At 40.4% G+C, this 22,612-nt stretch overlaps 1 protein-coding gene across 1 annotated transcript; it reads left to right on the forward strand.

Annotated features, from left to right (window-relative positions):
* The first annotated feature begins 2,694 nt into the window (after window positions 1-2,694).
* LOC110976650 (uncharacterized) lies at window positions 2,695-7,459 on the forward strand. Its single transcript, XM_022230112.2, has 3 exons — window positions 2,695-3,130; window positions 6,243-6,361; window positions 6,802-7,459. The coding sequence occupies exons 1-3, from the start codon at window positions 2,776-2,778 to the stop codon at window positions 7,009-7,011; spliced, it is 684 nt and encodes a 227-aa protein (XP_022085804.2). The 5' UTR covers window positions 2,695-2,775; the 3' UTR covers window positions 7,012-7,459.
* The last annotated feature ends 15,153 nt before the right edge of the window (window positions 7,460-22,612 follow it).

Genomic DNA, 22,612 nt, shown 5'->3' on the forward strand with positions numbered 1-22,612 from the left:
AAGAATTTTGCTAGGGGAGGTTAGGCCGGAGATTTTTTAATGTCTCATTTTTTGCGACTAAAGTCTCCAATTTGTAACACTCACCTTGTACACAAAAGAAGAATATGCAGAATGTTATCTTGTTTGGAAATTTATGTTGGGGGTTTATTTCAAATATAGGAGAACCCCGAACCCTAAATTCCACCGGTTCGACAAAATTAAATTAAAAAAAAAAATAAAGATACAGATTTGGGTTGTGTGTACAGTTCAGACTAAACACAGTTTGAATCCGGCTAGATTCGCACTCTCATCTTAAAAATATCTCAAATACCATGAGCAAGTTTCGGAATGTTAAACTACTAAAAATAGCAAAAACACCAGAAAGGAGATAGTGGTTAACTCATACAGTATAAAAGAAAATAATGTTGGTGGTATGGTAGTTGCTCTCAAGCCACCGTAGCATGTTAAATAGCGTGACGCCCTCTGTAGGCAAAGTATCGTGCTATTCATCATTCCATTTTTAAATCAAGCAACAGTTTACCCCAGCCGTACCTTTGTGGCTTCATCCACAGCACGGGAGCCTTTGTGAACGAGGAAACTTGCCAGATCGTCTTTTCTTGCACATGTCGGTGGAACCACGGCTGTACGTGATAAGGTAGATGCAAACATGACGGACCGTCGTCGTGTCTAGTTGTGACATGGCGGCCGCCTCTTTCCTCCCCGAACAAACAACACGCCCCGATATGTCACCCCGCCAGTCCGTGAACATTTGATATAGATAGTGTGGAATACAAGATTTGCATTCACAGAGGTTCTAATCTCCGCGGTGCACCCGCGGTTAACGCACCCCTCCCCCCCAAAAAAAACAAACGAAAATAAAAGAACACAGTCACGCAAGCTTGAAACACACACTGTTAACACGGTTGACCGATAGGCCTGAGGATTTGAAATGATCTAAAATTTCTTTCTCGCTTCTGATATGATTGACCGATAGACTTTACCATCAATAAAAGACGTATTACATGACCAAAGACGAAGCCATTTGACTGTAACCAAGAATTCCCTCCTCTTGTTTAGGGGAGTGTTGCGAGCCCTTTGTGTGAACCCTTAGGGTGTGAATAGGTGCAGAAACCCCAGTCCAGTCCTAGCACGAGTTCTGGGAATTCGTGCATCATTAATTACAGTTTACACCTTCCAGACACAAAAAGAAAAAAAGTGCAAAAAGGACAAGATGGAAGCGACCCTAGAATGAATCAACTTTCAGTCATACCAAAAAGATGTTTTAAATGGGGAGATTTTTTGGGCGGGAATAACTACTTACTTTCGTTATTTTGTGATATTTTCCCCATTTAGTTTTACATTTTTATTTGTCACAGCGCAGGGGGAAACCAACCGCTCCCCCGGATCCGCGCTCGGCGTTACCCACGCTTAATTAAAGCCCGCTCTTTGGTACTTTGCCTTGAAGCAATAGACCTTTTCGCCCGGACGCCATTTTTGATCATATTCCCTTATTCTCCTGTGGATCAATGCAACCTGTCGAATGAGGTAGTGCCAGACTATTTGGGGTTCCATTCCTCACTTTATTTTTTTCAGATCACTTGTAACACTCGGATGTAACAGATTACAAATTTTAAATCATTCGAAATTGTAAATGAAATTAATCTGTCATGAACTTTTCTTACTTCATTTTTATTCTTGGATTTCCAAAATAAAAATTCTGGCTTTCAATTCAATGTGGCAGACTGTGATTAGGTGCGCGTCTTATACATTTCATTTTAGGCCAGGGGAACATAACTGTTAAGCGTGATTATATAGAAACGTTTCTAGGAAGACATGGTGATTTTATGGACCAATTGGGTAACGCTTATTGCGATTGCATTGTAAGCTTCCATTGAAAGTTTACGATGTATTTTTTCTTCTTAGGTTTTAGTGTATCTTTGCTTTTGTGATCGTTAAACTAGACGGAAGAACAACAAACAGATTATGTGAAGATAGCATTCCTGTTGATGTCACGATTGCGCCTTCCGCATGCGCAATCCAACTTGGCGGACTGATATCCACCCTGTAACAACTGTAAAAGGGCCGATCACCACAGCTAGGCGCCTGGCCTAACACTGAGCTACTGTAACCAAACCGTTTCGAAAATCGGTTGGTTCGATATTTGTGTATGTAGATGGCCTGTTTGTAGTACCGCAGTGGATGGGAAATGAGTTTGAATGTATTTGAACGTAAAGGCAATTTTTCCAGCGAGGCTCGATCAACGTTTTAAGCAAAGTGTTTAAGTGTAAGCACATTCCCTAAAATCGGACGTTTTCATAGACACCTGACTGCTTTTATATTGAACAATAAAGTGTTTACATGTTTTTTATTATTTAATTTAAAATACAAATTTAGTGACACGCATTGTTTAACTTAATGCAGACATTCGCCAGATGTTTATTTTCATATTTAACGCGCTAAGCAGAAGTTTAATTTTGTTCACGTGATCAAACTGTAAATAAGTTGAGTGTTCAGTGGCTTTACCGCACGTGGTGGGCAGGACTATTTACATATTTTCTGAGAAATGTAAGAATTATAACATGCTACGTTCACAGAATTCGAGGGATAGGCACGCCCTTAATCTCCCTATATCCACGCGTTATTCCTATTGACACGCAGGTTGTATAATTGGTCCTTTCTAGAGGCCAAGCACAAGTCATAACGGCCTCTCAAGATGCGTCGGCGGGACTTGGAGCATTTTTTGAACGGAAAGTTTATAAAAACCCTCCCCAGTTCGACTGTCCAGCAATTTCTCTGATGCCACCGAATCCTGTCGGAACAGTCATGAGATCTTTTCGGTTTGTGTTTCTGCTGCCAGTGTTGGTGGCTGAGCTCAGCGTGTCTTCTCCGCTCCGTCGCCGCTCATCGATATGGAGCCCTGACTTTGAAACCCCTTACAATCTGAGCGAACTGCTCGCCCGAGATCAGCGGGCAGGACTCGGTCGGGGCAACCCGAGAACATCGTCGAGCTCGACGGGACCACGCGGTCGGCGACAGGCCAGCACGGGCCACCAGCTACCCTGCATACTGCTCAACAGCAGACACCAGCAAGTGCTGGCAGCGTCTTCGGTCAGTGATTCCATCATGGCCGTAAGTCCTACCTATTCTGCCGGTGAGTGTTTGTGATGTTGAAACAAGAAGTAAAAAAAAATGAAGAAGTATCGCTCTAAAATTATCCTCCAAAAGGACGTTATCAATTAAGTTCGAGATTGAGCCGTATCGGTTGGCAAAGATTCTTCTACAAAAGATCGCAACACGGTTAGCTACTCATAAAACAAACACTGACAACTTCCATTTATCAAAAGAATGTAACATTTCACATCAGTTATAATCAGTCACATGACTTCCCTTTTTGACATTACCAGTAATTCTCTCCGTTTCGAATATACATACTCGGAGCATACATTCAATGGCCCTGGTGTTCCTAAAGCACTGAATTATGTGTTTTGCATTTTTGTTTTAAATAATCCTATAATTCCATTATACCCAGCCTCTTATCCCAAAATTGCAAATATCTATATAGGCTTTTTCGTCGAGCTGGAAAAAATTCCCCCAAACGCTAAGGTCTAGCTTTAAATTTCAGGCTAAAATAGCTATGCACGATTTCCATATAAGTTCGTTAAATGAAACCATGACATTTCCAAAATGTCGGCTAGATATCGCCGGGATTATGTGAAGATAGCATTCCTGTTGATGTCACGATTGCGCTTCCCGCATACGCAATCCAAATTGGCGGACTGATATCCACCCTGTAACAACTGTAAAAGGGCCGATCACCACAGCTAGGCGCCTGGCCCAATACTGAGCTGCTGCAGCCAAACCGTTTCGAAAATCGGATGGTTCGATATTTGTGTATGTAGATGGCCTGTTTGCAGTCGGCTAGATATCGCTGGGACTACAGTGATCGATATTTCGGCTAGTTACGTGAATCAGCGCTACCGCCACACGTCCATGCGCACCCCCATCTAAGCCCTAGTCCCCATCAGCCTTGTGTTTGAAAATAACAAAACCTCTTCAGTCTGTATATACAGAAGCGACATCTCATGCAGAGGTTGAAATAAGGGTCTAATTACATGTAGTTTTAAAAGTGGCTAGATTTGGAAAGTTAGGTGTGTGTCAAATTCAGCCTCATTGGAATTACCATCCTTTCTTCAAGCAATTTTAAAAGGACGTTGTCAATTTATAAAAACTGTTTTGGTTCTGAAGCAAATGAAAATGACTCAGCTACAGAATACGGTCATATAAAGAATACAGTCATATTAATAAACGTATCGCTGAAGCATTCAGCCAGCAAGTCACTTTACATGTATGTTCAATTAAAGGCAAAGACATATTTCGGGGGGGGGGGTCATACCCCCTCCCAAAAGGGGAAAATCTTTTCATTTTATGAAAAAAAATGAGAGAAGGGCAGTTTGTGATCTGTTACTTTCAGGTCCCTTTCTATGGTATGTAAAAATCCTCCAAATATAGCCTCACCCCTCAGAATGGTTTAAAAAGTTACTTAAAGAAATTCTCAAATTTGTCCCCCGCCTCGAAAAAATTGTCACCTTCCAACCAGGTGACTCTGATTGCTCCCTTGAGTAAAGCAGACAAAAGAAATTGAATTTGATCAAAATCTGCATCGAAAAGTAAAGTACATACAGGGCTAATGTTCACAAAGCTGCATGGTAATCTTACTGTTAAATCTTTTCCGGGGGGGGGACAAACAAAAGAGATGATTTAGAAAGTACAATCACCCTAAGATAAACTGCTCTCCAAATCTCAAGCCCGTATGTGGGCCTGATTATAACGTGACAGTTATGAGTTCTCTTTGTTGCGATTTTTAAAAAATCACTTCTAGTTCGTCGGTAAAATTTAGAACAACCCTTCTCACAGGATATCAATTTTACAAAATTAAAAGTGCTCTATAGACTATATTTGAAATGATTAGAAGCATGTTTTCTTACTCGGACTCGTTATCCATGCATCGGCGTGTACAGCACTAAGCTCGATTTTTCACACCTCGCCCTTTCAAGGGAGTGAGCGGCTGTGATGTTATGGTTGTATGATGCCAGAGTCAGTAAGATTGCGCCTACAAAATCACTTTACACGGCCCGTAAAGTGTAAAAAACGGCAACATTCTTTTTGCGAAAGAGTACCAAAACCATCACCAAAAAACATCCCACCTCCTTGGAGAAAACAAAATCACTTAGCCTACCTCTGACAAAATTTTGGTTGAGACTCGGTGTACTTAGGCGTGATTTCTGTGAACAGACCAACGTCTTTGTACAACAGGCACATTTTTATGTTGGGGAAAAAATCTTTAAAATTTAAAAGGCCATAAGTAATCAGAACAAAAATATTGAAACTGTAGAAACGAAAAGAAGGTGCACTTGGTGTTCCTCTAACGACGCTGAACACCCCCTCAAAGAAAAGCTGGCTGACCAGCGGACTATGTCCAGATTTACTGCGGAGGATTTGGCTTAAGTCCCCAAGGGTATTAGTGGCAATAACTATCAATCGTTTTGTTTGCTACAACAGTTGCTGGTTTCAACGGTTCTGACAACATTCTTGGAATTGGGGCCTATTATCAAGGTCTCAAGGGAAACAAACGGCATTGTGCAACGTGTTCATAACGCACGCCATGTCGAATGTGGCATCTATAGAGGTCACGATGTTGACATGCCTTGAGATGCAATTTTTTGACCACTGGACTGAAACTGAGTCCAAACGGGTATTAATCAACGGTGTGTTTAAGTCCGAGCTTGGGAGGGGGCAAAATGGAATACTTGTTCCAAAAACCATTGTCCAGTTTGTTTTTCACTCGTGAAAGAATCCCATGCAGCCCAAAGAAAGGAGGTAATACCGTTTCCAAAAAAGATGGCACTTTCGATTAAAAAAAAAATGTTCTCGTAGATGTCCAACTAACTGCTGAATCCCAACTCAGCCTCTGTCTCTCGTGTGTTCATTTATTACATGGGCGTTCAATTTCACTATGGGACTTGCGGTTAGTTGAGCGCAATTATGCTGCATGCATAAATTGTGCCGTTGAAGTTACGCCGTGCGATACATATGTGTCTTAATCGGAGGGTTGAACATTTTACTTTAATGTTTTGTCATATCTACTGCTATTGTGTATTTGCTCTCAGTTTCGGATTCATACAAATTCTATCGGGAAAACTGATTTGCTTCTTTCCAGAAGTTGTTAGTAAAACATAGAATGTGTCCCTTTTCCAACCGTTCAGGTGACTTGTCAAGTGATGTAGATATTACCAGTACAGGCCGACCCAACCTCGTCCGCATCAAGTTTGGCAACAGTCGTTATCTAGCAACCGATGAACATGGGCGAATTGTAAGCGATACGGTGAGTAATACATTCCTCATACAGCAGAATCCAATCACTCGCCCCAAAGAAAAACACCCAGTCCCCTCACTCCACCCAAAAATGTGAATGTCCCTAATCTAGAGCATGTTTGGGAGCCAAGTTGCACATGCTCAATTCAGTGCCAAAGGAACAGTCGATCTACCGTTGGTTGCAACTCTTGGTGTATTCATGGCCTATGCTAATAGTGCCCACTGCACCTAGTTACAAAACGACCATTTGACCAGAAATGCAGTCCCATGGCTTAGGCGTCCAAAAAAGTCGACCGGACATTTTGTTGAACCATCGATAACCGTCGCTTGAACTCGCCCAATGAAAAAATTCAAACCCCAATTCAAGACCGTGCAACAAACTCAATCTTTATTGTTTAGGAAAAGACGTTAAAAATTGTTTTATTGTGTTCGCTTTAATTCATCTCACAGATAGCTACAAATTCCACAGCTGATCGCACGGTATGGTACCAAACATCAGACAGGTTTGGCGGGGAGGAATACCAGGTTTGCCAGGCAGATCAACAAAGATGCGACGGAGGTGAGTTCCTGGCTGTTCGACGGACGAACGGCGTCTACAACGTCTGTACGGTTCAGTCGTGCCCACGTAATTGCACCGTATTCTTATGGACGTGTACATAGCCAGAATGATTAAAATTGCATTAATACGCATCGCTATTTCATGTTGCCCTGTAAGTTTGTGAGACTGAAATAATTGAATTGGCGGATACTAGATACAGAGAGAATTCTTTTGAAATTTCGGTGCCAGAGAAACATACGATGGATTTCACGAAAAGATTATCACATCTAACTGATGTGTCAAAGGATTGTACTGGGTTGATTCTGCCGAAGTCTTCACCGTAGAGCGAAGGCAGGCCACGGTGGAAAGCCTCGTGTCAAGGGTCACCCAAAGTCAGCAGTGGTGACTCACAATATTCAACATGATCAAAATGTAGGTTTAAAGATTGCTCTTGTATTTTTGTGTAGACGATTAGCAGGTAAAGTAAATGTAATTTTCTTTTGCATACATACAGATAGCATATTTTATTAATTTTGTTATTTATTGACGTTCACAAAAGTCCATAAACATCTCTGTGTTGAAGCTCTGCATTTTAAATCGAGTAACAAGTATGATACGACCAAAAGATTACGAGTTCGAGAAATTTGTAACCAGTACAAGAATTCATTGTTAATGGTATATCGATCTTCCCATTATCTGCAGGGACCAACAATGTAAAATAATCACTCTTATTTCCAGGTTTCCGTCGGGTGGGGGAGGGGAACTGGAGACATTTTGCTGAAAAGTTCCAACGTTCTAACGTTCCAATTCATTGGAACATGTCCCTTGGGGTTCAATTTCCCCTGACCCCCTCCCCCGCTGGACAGGTCATATCCTGTAGTATATAGCGCCCTCTCTTGGTCCAGCTAATGTTCCATATGTCTTGGGACGTTTAGTTAGCCTATAGGATGTGAGGGAGAGGCCCGTTAGTGTTTTGCTGCATCAACAACATCGGTGTGAAGATGTTCTGAGTGATTTCTTGGCCTTTTTTGGCAATGATAATAATAATAGTAATTCAGATTTATACTGCACACGTATCCACCCTGCTGGGTGCTCAAGACGTAGCATCGTCATTATCCCTGCACATTGGGCTCACAACCGGGAAAAGTACAAATTCGAAAACGTCTTCTTGAACAGCCATCATCGTGTTTGACAACTTCTGGGGTGCGTTACATGCTGAAGGGTTGGAGTAATGAACACACTACTGAGTTGATATACCGTGTTATTGCTAATCAGACTTTTATTTATTAAAATATGATCTTAGAAAATAAATAGGGCATTTTCTACTATACAGTTTTTATGGTTTAATTGCATTATAAAGTGCTTGTAAGATTCGTTACAGAAAGCTTCTTTGATACAAAATCTTATCAAATTAGAAATTTCGCTGAATTTTTGCAATTGAACAGAAAAACTGCGCTCAACCTCTTTTTCAGGACATTAAACGAAGTGATGATTTTCAACTGTGAATGTTGTATCTTTTCATAGTGTCTGTTTTGCATCATTTGTGATGTTTGGTGTATTGCCCATGCTTTGAGGGCGCTATATGCTACTTTGATTTTGCTTAGAGAGAACAAAGAGGTGGGACAATAATTCCTTTGTAAGAAAAAAGATCAGGCTGTCACAAAATCCTGAACATTTTTGGGACTTTCCAAAGCAGTGTTTTATGAGAAAAATGGGGTTTGATTTTGAAAAGTGTAGGAAATGGAGGGACACTTTTCAACACTTGCTTGTTCAGGGAAAAAAAATGAATTTTTGTGTAAACGTCTAGTGAAATTGTGAGTTGACATCTGTAAATTCTTTACTTTCATGCACTTGGCCAAAAATATACAAAACGTAAATAAAGAAGAAAAAAACACTCCTAGTGTGTATAGATTAAGTGCATATTCTTTTTCTTGAAATCATGCAAATCTCTGCGAAATTCATTGGCTGAAAAGCAAGCGAAATATTACGGACATAATTTGGATCTCAGTCTCTTTGAAGATTTGTTTTGAAATAAACTTCATATCTTTTTTGGTTGAAAAAATGCATTTATGAGCAAAATTGCACATTGCAACCCACACTGCGTTGACGTGCAAGCAGGAGGTCGAACTACCACGGTTGTTCAAGTTACCAAAAGCTTGCCCAAGAAAAACCCGTTCCGTAAGACAGGGATAATAGGGGCGATTCGCAATAGTGCGCCACCATGAGTTTGCAACGCGTTGGCCAATCACAGCGCGCGAAATTTGTCGACCCTTTCCGAACGCGCATTGGGTCGACAAATTCCGCGCATTGTGATTGGTCAACGCGTTGCAGTCTCTTGGTGGCGCACTATTGTGAAACGCCCTTATTATTCGAACTGGCTTAGACACCGTACTAACTTTCAAAACCACTTTTCAGGTGTTTTATTTTCCCGTTTAAGCGTCGACAGAACTCTTAAAGCGGCCTGACACCGTTTTAACAGCAAAGTAGCACTGAATCAAGCTAAGCAAGTGCTGTAAGCAAACTCAAAACCGTTTCTGAACGTAACCGTCCCCTCCGATCTATAAGGGAGTAGACCTATTAAGCATTCGGAAACGAGGTTATGTTGAACCGAATAAAGCCTGCATAATGGGTAATAATTTCAAGAAAAAATGTCAGAGAACAAGGTAGCCTGTGTGGGAAAAGCAGAAAGAAATGGAGGGGGAAATCAGTGGAGACCACCCCTACCCCAAGAGAAAGAAAAGATTGTGTTTCGGTCTGCAGGTGCACAACAGTTTTATACTGTGCGGGCAACTCACTGCGCGTATGAGGCCGACTCGTGTGCTTTTTCCGGTCGTAAGTTGACCGTTTTGTTACCGACTTCTGGATGTAATTTACTTTCTTCTTGTACACAACCTAGCTGTGTTCTTTGTTCTTCCCCGTTCTTCCAAAACTTTGAAGCGCAGATGGGGAGGGCGCAACAGGGGCCATGTACCCCCAATTATTTTGGAAAAAATGAAATGCAAATCGTGTGGTCTATTTCATTCTCCCTCCCCTTCAAGGGGGGGGGCTCCGAGTATTTTGGCCGCCCCAAAAAACAGGTTGGTCCCCGACAACTTGGTACTGAATCCGTCTTTAACACCTCGTGTCTATCATCGTCAAAGGTTTCCTGAGATGGCATTTCCCACAGTCAACAGTACGGTCTATAGGCCTAGATCTGTTCCTCCTGCTTTCAAATGTCCGGCCGCGCGCAATCAATGTATATATTGGTGTCGAGATGATGATGAGACATTTTATTCAATGTTGTCATTATTACATCTTGTTCACGATGAATGCCGTTGCAAGCCACGTGATTAACTCAGCAAAAAACCATAAATCTTGCATCTGGAGAACGGGTATGGTAGAAATGGTTGGGAATAAATGTTTACGGTGCCAGTGGTGTGACCGTGGGGTTGGGTGGGGTGGGGACACCCCTCCCCTATATCATGAAATATACACCACTTGTGTACAGGCTACACTTCTTTGACTTATGGCGATATCTAGATTTCCTGATGTCTTGATATTTTAATGTTAAAATGAAGGCCACCGGAAAAGACCTCTCTCCCATCCCACGCATCCCGTGAGATTTTCTCAGAAGATTATGCACTCCCAGTGCACTCACGAATGCCCTTGGGAACGAATGAACCAACGCACACAAGTGTGTATTTGCCTGTCTTTTGTTTGTACTTTAACTTTTTTAGAAGACCGCCCATTTGTTTTGTACACAGTTGTCAATTGGGGACCCTCTGTCAATCGGGGACCTTATTGTCCTCTATTGTTCAGGGTCCCCAATTGAATGCAGAAACAAACTCATTATATCACTCGTCATTCCGAATCGGACAGCCAAGGGGCCAATCTACTTTGTGTAGTAACAGGTCGAAGAAGGGATAAATTTACCTTATGTACACGAAATGTAATCAAATGTAATCAAAAGTGCATAGTTGTGCTTCGCTCATATGCATTCTACTCAACTTGACCCATCACTGAGCCCCTATCTGATCGCAATGTGGGTCATTGACATTGGCATGTGTACAATTTATTAGTAAATAAACGAGAAATAATAATATTTCAACTACAGCATTAAACATGACTTTGTCAGAAAATGTTTGACAGTAATAATACCGATGTTTTGTTAAAATTATTCCCTTCCCTTTGCAGGCCTGTTTTAGAATATGCAGCACCAGTTTGGCTCCCTCATCATAAAAAACCAGATTCAGTGCCTCAAGAGCAATCAGCACCGGTTCACAAAGTCATGCTTCCCCTTCAACGTTACTATTCCACTTTCCTACGAACAATGCTTGCAGAAAACTTTGTCTACCTCCTGCCTACAATAGGTTGGCTTATTTGAGCGTAACCTTTGTAGTGAAATGTCTTTCCAGATACACTGATGTTCCATTAACTCTCCTCCCACAGCCCATCACAAGGAAAAGTGATGTCTTCCTCTTCATTCACCGATACAGCCGAACTGTGTGAAATTCTCTTTACATACTCTCTTCCCCAAGCTTTTAACGCGCTTCTTCATAATATCCGAAATCTCTGCCTTAATTCCTCTCCCAAAGAATTTTCTGCTCTTTACGCGACCACCTGTTCAACCTTGAACCTTTCTCCAACGCATTTTAAATCTTCCATTATACCGGTATTCTCAACAGTCCCCAAACTACAGGTAGAGTACTATTCACTCCATTATCCTTAATCTGAACTCTATGCTTTAATAATAACATTGATATTTCTATTTACAGTAAATCGGACCACTAATTAGGCACACATATATATAAGTAATTTTCTTGAATAGGATTTTTTTATATCAACGTATTTATAGTTCAGTGTTTTATGTACGTTTTTAAGCCAATCAGTCTGGAGATCCCCTCAACAGGAATCTTTTTCTTTTGGGCAATCCATCGGGGACCGGTTGGGTTTGTCCTTAGTTTCATCATGTACATTTATGTGTTACTGTCTCTTTTGTTTACCTGTCTTTCCCAGGAAATGAAATAAATAAATAAAATAAATAAATTGCTCAAATGTTGATCGGAATGTCTGTTTGTTGCATGAACTTCCAGTTTTGGTCTCTGGGCCAAAATTATCAAGAAGGGAAAAATACTGTGGCTCCCAACAAATATTTGCGAGTTTTAAATAGATACATCACATTAACCAAATCTACGATGATGAATACTGTCACATTATTGGTCGCATGATCAACCCAGCTACGAACAAAAGACTTGTATCTGACTACAGGTGTGAATGGAAGGAATTAACTGTTAAACTATAATGGAGGGGGCAGCCCCAAAATACACAACCTGACCACAAGCTGCCGATTATCGACTTACGATGTCTCAATTTTGAAGACCTGATTTCGAGATGTTGGGGGCGGGCATCAGCAAAGACCTTAGAAGCAACCGGTGAGATTTCTCAGAAGACGGGGCACTCCCTGTGCACTCAAGAATGCCCTTGAGAACAGCTGAGCTGACATATTATGCCATTTATTATTCAGAGTGACAGCCACAGGGGGCAATTATTTTGTGTCTGTAACTGGTACAGTTCTGTCAACGTCGCTGGATGACATCTTCAGTGGATAAGTTCAAAACATCTGGTACTAAGTTTTACGCAATTTCTCTTCCTGTAAACCTGTCCCCACCACATGAACTGTCTAAGGAAAAAATGGGGTTATGCGAAGTTCAAAAAGGTACGTTTGTTTGGTTTGACTAATTGTTTGTTTGTTGCAGTGTTTGTGTGCTGTTTTGAAAACGGCAGGGTTTGCAAAATGGTTCGCTGATACTCTTTTGTCTCAAGGAACTTTCACCATAATGTAAAAGGCTTTGAACTTGCATTTGAAGCTCAATAGCTGGACATGTATGCAACAGACATACTTGAAAAGTCAAAACATGTCGCATAAGAAGCCATTTGCGAGTAATATCCGAATAAAATCTGGTATACCGAGTTCTCCAAATTCACATGAATTCAAGTTTAATTCTCCAAATTAAAGACTCTGTCGCCATGCCTGGTGATTCGGGGAAAGCTTTTGCTTAGGCCGATTTCCAATACTCAACTTCGGCTCCGTCTCAGGCTTCAACTGTTTTTTAACTAGAGCAGTAATTAGTTTAATAGTGCCACAAAACATCAAATAAGATGCAAGAGAGCCAGAAATTACAGTAATCCAATTTAATTTAAACGCTTCAGGCCCACAATCGGGGATTGGTTTTGGGGACGAAGCCCAAGTCGAGCATTGGAAAAGGGCCCATGTTACATACAGACGCCTTACATCAATACATGTACACTGTTTTCAATGGATTAGAACTGCACAAAGGAACCAGTCTATTCCAGAGATGGTGGTCGCTATGCAAAGCTTGCCCCGAATCACGAGGTGTAGCAACAGTGTCTTTAGTCTGGGGAATTCAAATTATATTTATGTGAACTAAGACAGCACAGTGTACCAGATTTTATTCAAATTTAACACGCAACTGGCTTATTCAAGCGGGAGAGGGGGAGAAAATTGGTAATTGAGACAAAAGGAAGCAGACAGAGACAAGACCCTTTTTTTTTAAAACTCAGACTTACATTCCAGCCCGCATTAAATAACGTGGCACTGATTACGGTATTTATGTGGTGCCAACAAAAGTGCACAGTAATGCTCTGCTCGAGTCAAACTGCTCGACCTGACCTAGCCCCACCTGTATGGCACGGACTCTCACACCCGATCCATCCTTAAGGATAGATCGGGAGTGATCCGTGCCACACTAGTGGGGCTGGACCTGACCCATCATGGACTCCCCATCTGATCACAGGATCGGCCAGTGAGGGCGTGTGTAGAATTTATGAGTACATAAACATAGAGCAATGAATAATACATCATCAAACATGACTTTGATCAAATGTCAATTTGAGTCTAATTGTTGCGTGAATCTCCAAAACGGTGTAAGAACAAAATTCTCAAAAAAAAGTGAGTTTTAGTGTATACAATGTACAGGCCTATCACATTATAAAAAACAAATCTACAAGTCACATGATAAACACTGTCACCTGATTAGCTACAAGTCACATGATTAACTTCACAAAAGATAACACTTGAATCTAGAGAACAGGTGGAACTGTTAACTTTGAATCAGTGGTGTAACTTTGGGGAGGGGGACATGCCCCCAGCAGAGGTCTCTCCCCCTCCCCTTGAAATATACACAACCGGTGTACAGTGTGCAAGTTACAGTTTGACAACCCCCTGCAAAAATCTGTCCATCCCCAGTTGCCCCAAAGGGGGTTCATCCCAGTTACTCCACTGAGTACTGAAAAAAAAAACTGTCAGTGGTGCATCCAGCTTTCGGCGTCGCGGGGGAAAGGGAGCAATTCAAAAGCGAATGCGGCTTTTGGCTCATTAAATATGATGTTGAAGGAGGAAAGCAATTTCAAAAGCCTTAATCGCAGTCCCAACATCCTTGCTTTTATTTCACGGCATTGCTTTCTTAGGATGTTGGTGCTAATATTTGATAAATAACTATACCGATTACTTTCTAACTTATGAAGTATTCTTTGTAAAAAAAAAACAAACTCATCGGGGGGGGGGGGGGAAGTTGCATTTCTCTAATGGCATAAGTTACTCCAGTCGAGAAGAGTTGCTCTTTTAATTCTACGAAGGGGAACAGATAGACATTACAGTGTCAAACACACGTAGCGGATATCCAACAATTTTTGAAGTGCTTTGACTGTACGGAATGACTTCTTCAGGCAACTCAAGAACTGCAGGCCTTTTTCTGATTAATTGCACAAGACTTTTCAACAAGTTTTCCTGATGGTGTGACAAGTGGCTTCTTATGACTTCTCCAAGAAAGGTGAGGGGAGACTGAGGAAGGTTGAACTCGCCAATTCAGAGTTTTCTAGAAAAGCATAAGGATGTCCTAGTTAAACGACGCAAGTCTTAATTCAACACCCCTGCTGTTTGACGGAACAGTGAAAAACTGGGTAGATCGGTGGCTTTCATAACACACCAGGCTTTAAATGGAACAGACCAACAGGTGAACTCAGTTAAATTCTGACTCTGTGATGGTGTTTCAGGAAGCTATCCTTTAGATAAACATGGTCATGAAGTAGTGTTTAGAAATTACTTCAAAAGAACGACAAAACTTCTGACAACCTCCAGTTGGCAAATAATATTCAAAATGAATCCTCAACGTGACAAAATGCTAGACAAAGAGCCTTCAGCTGCACTCTTTGGCCCTAGGAGTTTACTTTTTGGAACAGCTGGGAAAATAATGTTTGCACACAAGCTGCAGAGTCCACTCTTTGTTCCCTCTTCTGTTTTTCTGAGAACTATTTGCCGCTATGGCCTTCACCTCAGGTGCAGGAAAATGCTTTGCAGGGGGTCAGATTGGAGGAAGGAGAAAAATATCCACAAAATAACTACCAGTAGGTTTGATCATGGCCCCACAGCAGCGTGGGGTCTACGTTTGATAATAAAGGCATTCCATAAAGTACCATCTTCTTGCGATCCATTTCAACTATTATGAGTAAAAATTCAAGGTAAACTCAGGATTTTCTATGTTTTGAAACAGATTCAGAAATCCTGAAATCGGGAAAATAACGGCGGAAAAAAATCCTGTTATCGGGAAAACTCCGGACAAATCTCACCCCTGGGCTTTTAGATTTAATCCATATAGATAGAAAAATGAGTTATGCCCGACAGCATGTCTGCATTTCTTGCAAATCTCTCACAAATTCTCACAACACTGAAAAGCAAAAATGTGGGGGGGGGGTTCAGGTCAAATCTGGGGCAATAAAAAACTTGCCAAAACACCGCTGTTCTATTTACAATCCTATCGGTCATCCTGAAGAGTAGAAAGCTAGTACAAACTCCCTCTACAATGTAGAAGTACCCACTTTTTTTTAACGAATTCTGTACAGAAATTGCAACATTATTTTTTTTTTTTTCAATTCCAGATTAAGAATATCAATTTGCAGAGGACAAGATTGGCCGTGTAATGGTACCCTGTCTATCTGGTCTTCACCACGTGGGCGCTGTGTTGGCTAAACGACGCATTCTCCTGAAAAAGCAAACACAAAAACCACCTTTTTTTTCAAGAACAGCTCAAAAACTTGAGGTTTGTTTAGAGTTTTAAAAAAGACAGGAAAAGGTGAGACCATGCAGATATGAAGCTTTCGAACTGGAAAGCATTTTTTAGCTGGTCAGCCGAACCAGGTCTTGAAATCGTTCTGTTTTTTTTTTTCTTTCCTTTTTTTTTTTTTTAGCTGGTTCGGCAGTTCAGCCGAACCAGGTCTTGAAATCGTTCTGTTTTTTTTTTCTTTCCTTTTTTTAGCTGGTTCGGCAGTTCAGCCGAACCAGGTATTGTAATCGTTCTGGTTTTTTTTTTCTTTCCTTTTTTTTTTTTTTTTTTTTTTCTTCTTCTTCAGCCAAGTTTTTCTACCCCTACACTTTGGCACCTAGGAAAATCAGAAGAATTTCAAACTTGGAGGATAGTTGTGTGATCATCCAAGGACGGTCCTAGAAGAAATTCACAGTGATAACTTAAGTAGTTTATTTATTATTGATTTTTGAAGAATTAATTTTCCCCCATAGACTTTGTACACAGATTGCACACAGTTTTCGGACTGTCGTATATCAGGCTATGAGGGCGCTATTGCAGAATTACGGTCACACCTGCATGGGCTTTCAATTTTCAAGAAACTGTCCCATATTGAACCATGTATGGCGCTGTTGCACAACATAGGGTTTGTACACACATTGTCCCGCATAATGCGTGAGCAGTCCTCAACTTCGACCCAGAATTACTACCAGAACGAAGAAGAAATCAGACTAAATTTTCCCTTCCGTTCGATCGCAAATATACCCAAGTGTCCAAATATTAAATAATATTTCATAAGTTTTTCCCAGTTTAGACAAAAATCACGTGACATGAAATTAAAGGAGCAGTTTTCCTACACACGTGTTTCTAGCCCATTGACTTTGTACACGTTTTTGAGCGACAATTTTGGTAACTTTGCAGTCTTTCATCGTTCCCAAAGTGATAGCCAACGAAGACCCCGATGCAAGATTTATTGCAAAGGGATGACGTCATGATGACATCATCACCTTATTTTATATTTATTTTTGAATATTTCATTTTTCCCCATAGGTTTTGTACACGTTTTTCGACTTGACACAAGTGAACAAGTAGTCTTTAACTTCGGCGCAAGATTACTATAAGAACAAAGGCAAAATCGGGTACTTTACGCTCTGTTATTTTATTTGAAATATGCCTAAGAGTCCGAATATGAAGTAATATTTCATAAAAATTGTCCAGTTTAAGCGGAAATCACGTGACACGAACTTAAAGAAGCAGTGTTTCTGCAAACAAGTTTATAGCCCATTGACTTTGTACACGTTTTTGAGCGACAATTTTGGTAACTTTGCAGTCTTTGATCGTTCCCAAAGTGATAGCCAACGAAGATGCCGATGCAAGATTTATTTCAAAGGGATGACGTCATGATGACATCATCCCCTTATTTTATATTCATTTTTGAATATTTAATTTTTCCCCATAGGTTTTGTACACGTTTTTCTACTTAACACAAGTGAACAAGTAGTCTTTAACTTCGGCGCAAGATTACTATCAGAACAAAGGAGAAATCGGGTACTTTACGCTCTGTTATTTTATTTGAAATATGCCTGAGAGTCCGAATATGAAGTAATATTTCATAAAAACTGTTCAGTTTAGGCGCAAATCACGTGACACGAACTTAAAGAAGCAGTGTTTCTGCAAACAAGTTTATAGCCCATTGACTTTGTACACGCTTTTGAGCGACAATTTCGGTAACTTTGCAGTCTTTGATCGTTCCCAAAGTGATAGCCAACGAAGACCCTGATGCAAGATTTATTGCAAAGGGATGACGTCATGATGACATCATCCCCTTATTTTATATTCATTTTTGAATATTTCATTTTTCCCCATAGGTTTTGTACACGTTTTTCTACTTAACACAAGTGAACAAGTAGTCTTTAACTTCGGCGCAAGATTACTATCAGAACAAAGGAGAAATCGGGTACTTTACGCTCTGTTATTTTATTTGAAATATGCCTAAGAGTCCGAATATGAAGTAATATTTCATAAAAATTGTTCAGGTTAAGCGCAAATCACGTGACACGAACTTAAAGGAGCAGTGTTTCTGCAAACAAGTTTATAGCCCATTGACTTTGTACACGTTTTTCAGCGACAATTTCGGTAACTTTGCAGTCTCTGATCGTTCCCAAAGTAATAGCCAACAAAGACCCTGATGCACGACTTATTTCAAAGGGATGACGTCACGATGACCTGAATATTTGCTCATACGTTTTGTACACGTTTTTCTACTTAATAAAAGTGAACAAGTAGTCTTTAACTTTGGCGCAAGATTACTATAAGAACAAAGGAGAAATCGGGTACTTTACGCTGTGTTGTTTTATTTGTAATATGCCTAAGGGTCCGAATATTTTTTTTTTTTTTTTTTCTTCTTCTTCAGCCAAGTTTTTCTACCCCTACACTTTGGCACCTAGGAAAATCAGAAGAATTTCAAACTATGAGGATAGTTGTGTGATCATCCAAGGACGGTCCTAGAAGAAATTCACAGTGATAACTTAAGTAGTTTATTTATTATTGATTTTTGAAGAATTAATTTTCCCCCATAGACTTTGTACACAGATTGCACACAGTTTTCGGACTGTCGTATATCAGGCTATGAGGGCGCTATTGCAGAATTACGGTCACACCTGCCTGGGCTTTCAATTTTCAAGAAACTGTCCCATATTGAACCATGTATGGCGTTGTTGCACAACATAGGGTTTGTACACACATTGTCCCGCATAATGCGTGAGCAGTCCTCAACTTCGACCCAGAATTACTACCAGAACGAAGAAGAAATCAGACTAAATTTTCCCTTCCGTTCGATCGCAAATATACCCAAGTGTCCAAATATTAAATAATATTTCATAAGTTTTTCCCAGTTTAGACAAAAATCACGTGACATGAAATTAAAGGAGCAGTTTTCCTACACATGTGTTTCTAGCCCATTGACTTTGTACACGTTTTTGAGCGACAATTTTGGTAACTTTGCAGTCTTTCATCGTTCCCAAAGTGATAGCCAACGAAGACCCCGATGCAAGATTTATTGCAAAGGGATGACGTCATGATGACATCATCACCTTATTTTATATTTATTTTTGAATATTTCATTTTTCCCCATAGGTTTTGTACACGTTTTTCGACTTGACACAAGTGAACAAGTAGTCTTTAACTTCGGCGCAAGATTACTATAAGAACAAAGGCAAAATCGGGTACTTTACGCTCTGTTATTTTATTTGAAATATGCCTAAGAGTCCGAATATGAAGTAATATTTCATAAAAATTGTTCAGTTTAAGCGGAAATCACGTGACACGAACTTAAAGAAGCAGTGTTTCTGCAAACAAGTTTATAGCCCATTGACTTTGTACACGTTTTTGAGCGACAATTTTGGTAACTTTGCAGTCTTTGATCGTTCCCAAAGTGATAGCCAACGAAGATGTCGATGCAAGATTTATTTCAAAGGGATGACGTCATGATGACATCATCCCCTTATTTTATATTCATTTTTGAATATTTAATTTTTCCCCATAGGTTTTGTACACGTTTTTCTACTTAACACAAGTGAACAAGTAGTCTTTAACTTCGGCGCAAGATTACTATCAGAACAAAGGAGAAATCGGGTACTTTACGCTCTGTTATTTTATTTGAAATATGCCTAAGAGTCCGAATATGAAGTAATATTTCGTAAAAATTGTTCAGGTTAAGCGCAAATCACGTGACACGAACTTAAAGGAGCAGTGTTTCTGCAAACAAGTTTATAGCCCATTGACTTTGTACACGTTTTTCAGCGACAATTTCGGTAACTTTGCAGTCTCTGATCGTTCCCAAAGTAATAGCCAACAAAGACCCTGATGCAGGACTTATTTCAAAGGGATGACGTCACGATGACCTGAATATTTGCTCATACGTTTTGTACACGTTTTTCTACTTAATAAAAGTGAACAAGTAGTCTTTAACTTTGGCGCAAGATTACTATAAGAACAAAGGAGAAATCGGGTACTTTACGCTGTGTTGTTTTATTTGTAATATGCCTAAGGGTCCGAATATGAAGTAATATTTCATAAAATTGTTCAGTTTAAGCGCAAATCACGTGACACGAACTTAAAAGAGCAGTGTTTCTCCAAATGGGGTTTTTTGCCCGTTAACTTTGTACACCTTTCCAAGGCACAATTTTGAACCCTTTCGAATGTTTGCTCGTTTTCAAAGTGACAGCCAACAAAAATCTTGATACAGAAATTATTGTATATAAATGACGTCATGATGACGTCGTCATGTGATTTACTCTTGTTTTTTCAATATTTATTTCAGCCCCTTGACTTTGTACACGTTTTCAACCCAGCATTTGGGTTAGTTTGAGAGCTTTGATCAACAATACTTATCTTGTTGGTAAAACAGTCCCGAACCAGCTCTGTGTTTGTTTACAAACACGTTTCTCTAGTTTGACATTAATTTTCATCTGATTGGGCACAAACTCACATCTTTTCGGAGTAACAGTGCACCTGGACATGGATGCATAGCTGAAATGCCACAGCAGAGTCTTTAACAGGCATTTTTTCTTCCCCCCCACCGATTGAGCACTTTTGTATACAACGTCTCAGGTCCTGTAACAGGTCTTGAATGAATACGGGCGATTCACAATAGTGCGTCTCTATGAGTATGCAATGCGTTGACCAATCACTGTGTGCGAAATCTGTCAACCCTTTCCAAACGCGCACTGGGTCGACAGATTCCGTGCATTGTGATTGGTCAACGCGTTGCAAACTCTTGGAACGCACTATTGTAAAATGCCCGTATTGTTGAATTGTAAAAGTCACTTTGACCTTACCAAAAAACGCCAAGGCTGATCTTTCATAACAAAACTTAACTGTTCAATGTACACAGTGCAACTGTAATGTTGCAGGCAAGTTCGTCATAGGACTATCACAAGTCAGGTCAGAAGTAGGCCTCAAACTCTGCAGACAAGTAATAACAAAGGCATACCATTGTCCCTGTTAATTTGAATAGTTTGTGACTTGCATACTCAAGACTAGATCATGGGTGTCACAAGGATTATTGGGGGAGGGGGAAACAAACTACTTTTTATGGGGGGAGGAATTCCAGAGTCAGGGGGCAACAGATACAGATAATTAACAATTACTAGTGGGAGTGGGCCAATTTGTATTATTTGTATTATTTTTTTTCAAGCAACTTGGTGATTTTCATCCCCTTTTGTCTCTATTTTTCTTTTTTTTAACTTTTTCCTCAGTTTTCCTTCCCTTTTTTATTTCTATTATTTTTGAATTTTTTCCAGGGAGGGACAATACCCTCTCAAGATGCCCAAGGACCGAACGACTTGGGATTGGACTTGACTTAACCACTGCCCTTTAAAACACGACATCAGCTCCCTGCTCTCTTCATTCCAGCACAGCTAGAAAAGTGCACTCTGATCTGCCGATCTCCTGGGTGAAATTATGGTACCAGGATCCTATACCACAGCACCCCAGAGGGACTCCCAACCCTCCAATAAGATGGGCTGAAACCAAAGGAGCGCCTCAAAGCTCAGTCAACCCATTACTCTCCCCTCCACCCAACATCTCCCCACAGGCAAATTACACACGCCCCCAATGCCAATGCCCCCTCTGACAATTCTTTTCCTACCACCGCTGGTAGGCTTGGTGACCAGTGTTTGCCAGCAGAAATAACAAAGATGTCAAAGTCATTGACTTGTGCACCCCTTGTAATCTGATTATTAACACTCCCAACTCATGGCCTGCAGAATTGATAGCCTACTCAGACCACCTTATGACAGACACTGCACATAACACTGGGCAGACTGAGAAATTCTGTCACTATCTACTTTTCTTAATCATGAAGCATTCCATCTTCAGCGCTCAAACTGTAGGCTTTTCGCAAAGCAAATTGAAATTATAAGACATTGATTTTTCAGATAGAAGACTTCTGATATATTTTACTACTGCCTATAGACTTAAAAACTTTGACTTGGAATAATCGAACAAATATGACAATAAATTCCCCAGCTGGGCAGTATCAGAACAAATTAGCAAACTTCACATGACCTTCATTCATTATTCATGTGTGTGAGCAATGTCCTAGTGCCACAAGCGATCATATGTCCACTGGTGTCAATTGCATTGACAACTGCCGTGACAAATACTGACTGACAGGGAAACTAGGACTCCAGCAAAGACAATTAAAACATGCAGTCAAAGTATATGTCCAAAGTCACTTCATCCTGTGAATCAACCACTGCATGATTCTTAGAAACTTTTTTAGACAGAGATCGCTTGTCCAAATAAAACTGCCCTGGTAACTTTTAGTGGGCAGAAGTGACGAGTAAAAGTAATTAACCAGCTTGAAAAAAAAAAACTGAAATGAAAGTTCATCTTCCCCAACTGGGGCTGACGTTGATGCGCAAAAGTCTCACTAAGTACAACAACCCACAAAATATTACCAACAAATACTGTTTTTACAAAAGACTCCTTTGCCAACATAGATGCACATGCTGGGAAATGTCAGTGTATGTGACATTTACAAATTTGTTCAGATTATCCATAAAAACCAGTCTGCCCAATGTCAGGCAGGGTGCCTTAATCAACTCCGTTTGAATCAACTCTTTGTTCTCATTATAAATCA

Source organism: Acanthaster planci, linkage group LG09, assembly GCF_054643075.1.
Source record: "Acanthaster planci isolate LZ-2023a linkage group LG09, COTS_SCS, whole genome shotgun sequence".
Classification (NCBI taxonomy): Eukaryota; Metazoa; Echinodermata; class Asteroidea; order Valvatida; family Acanthasteridae; genus Acanthaster; species Acanthaster planci.

Bases quoted from the DNA above. Each gene is read 5' to 3' on its own strand.
- LOC110976650 (XM_022230112.2), top strand. From the start codon at position 2,776: ATGCCACCGAATCCTGTCGGAACAGTCATGAGATCTTTTCGGTTTGTG. The intron at 3,131-6,242 runs GTGAGTGTTTGT...CCAACCGTTCAG, and splicing joins AAGTCCTACCTATTCTGCCG to GTGACTTGTCAAGTGATGTA. The intron at 6,362-6,801 runs GTGAGTAATACA...TTCATCTCACAG, and splicing joins GGCGAATTGTAAGCGATACG to ATAGCTACAAATTCCACAGC.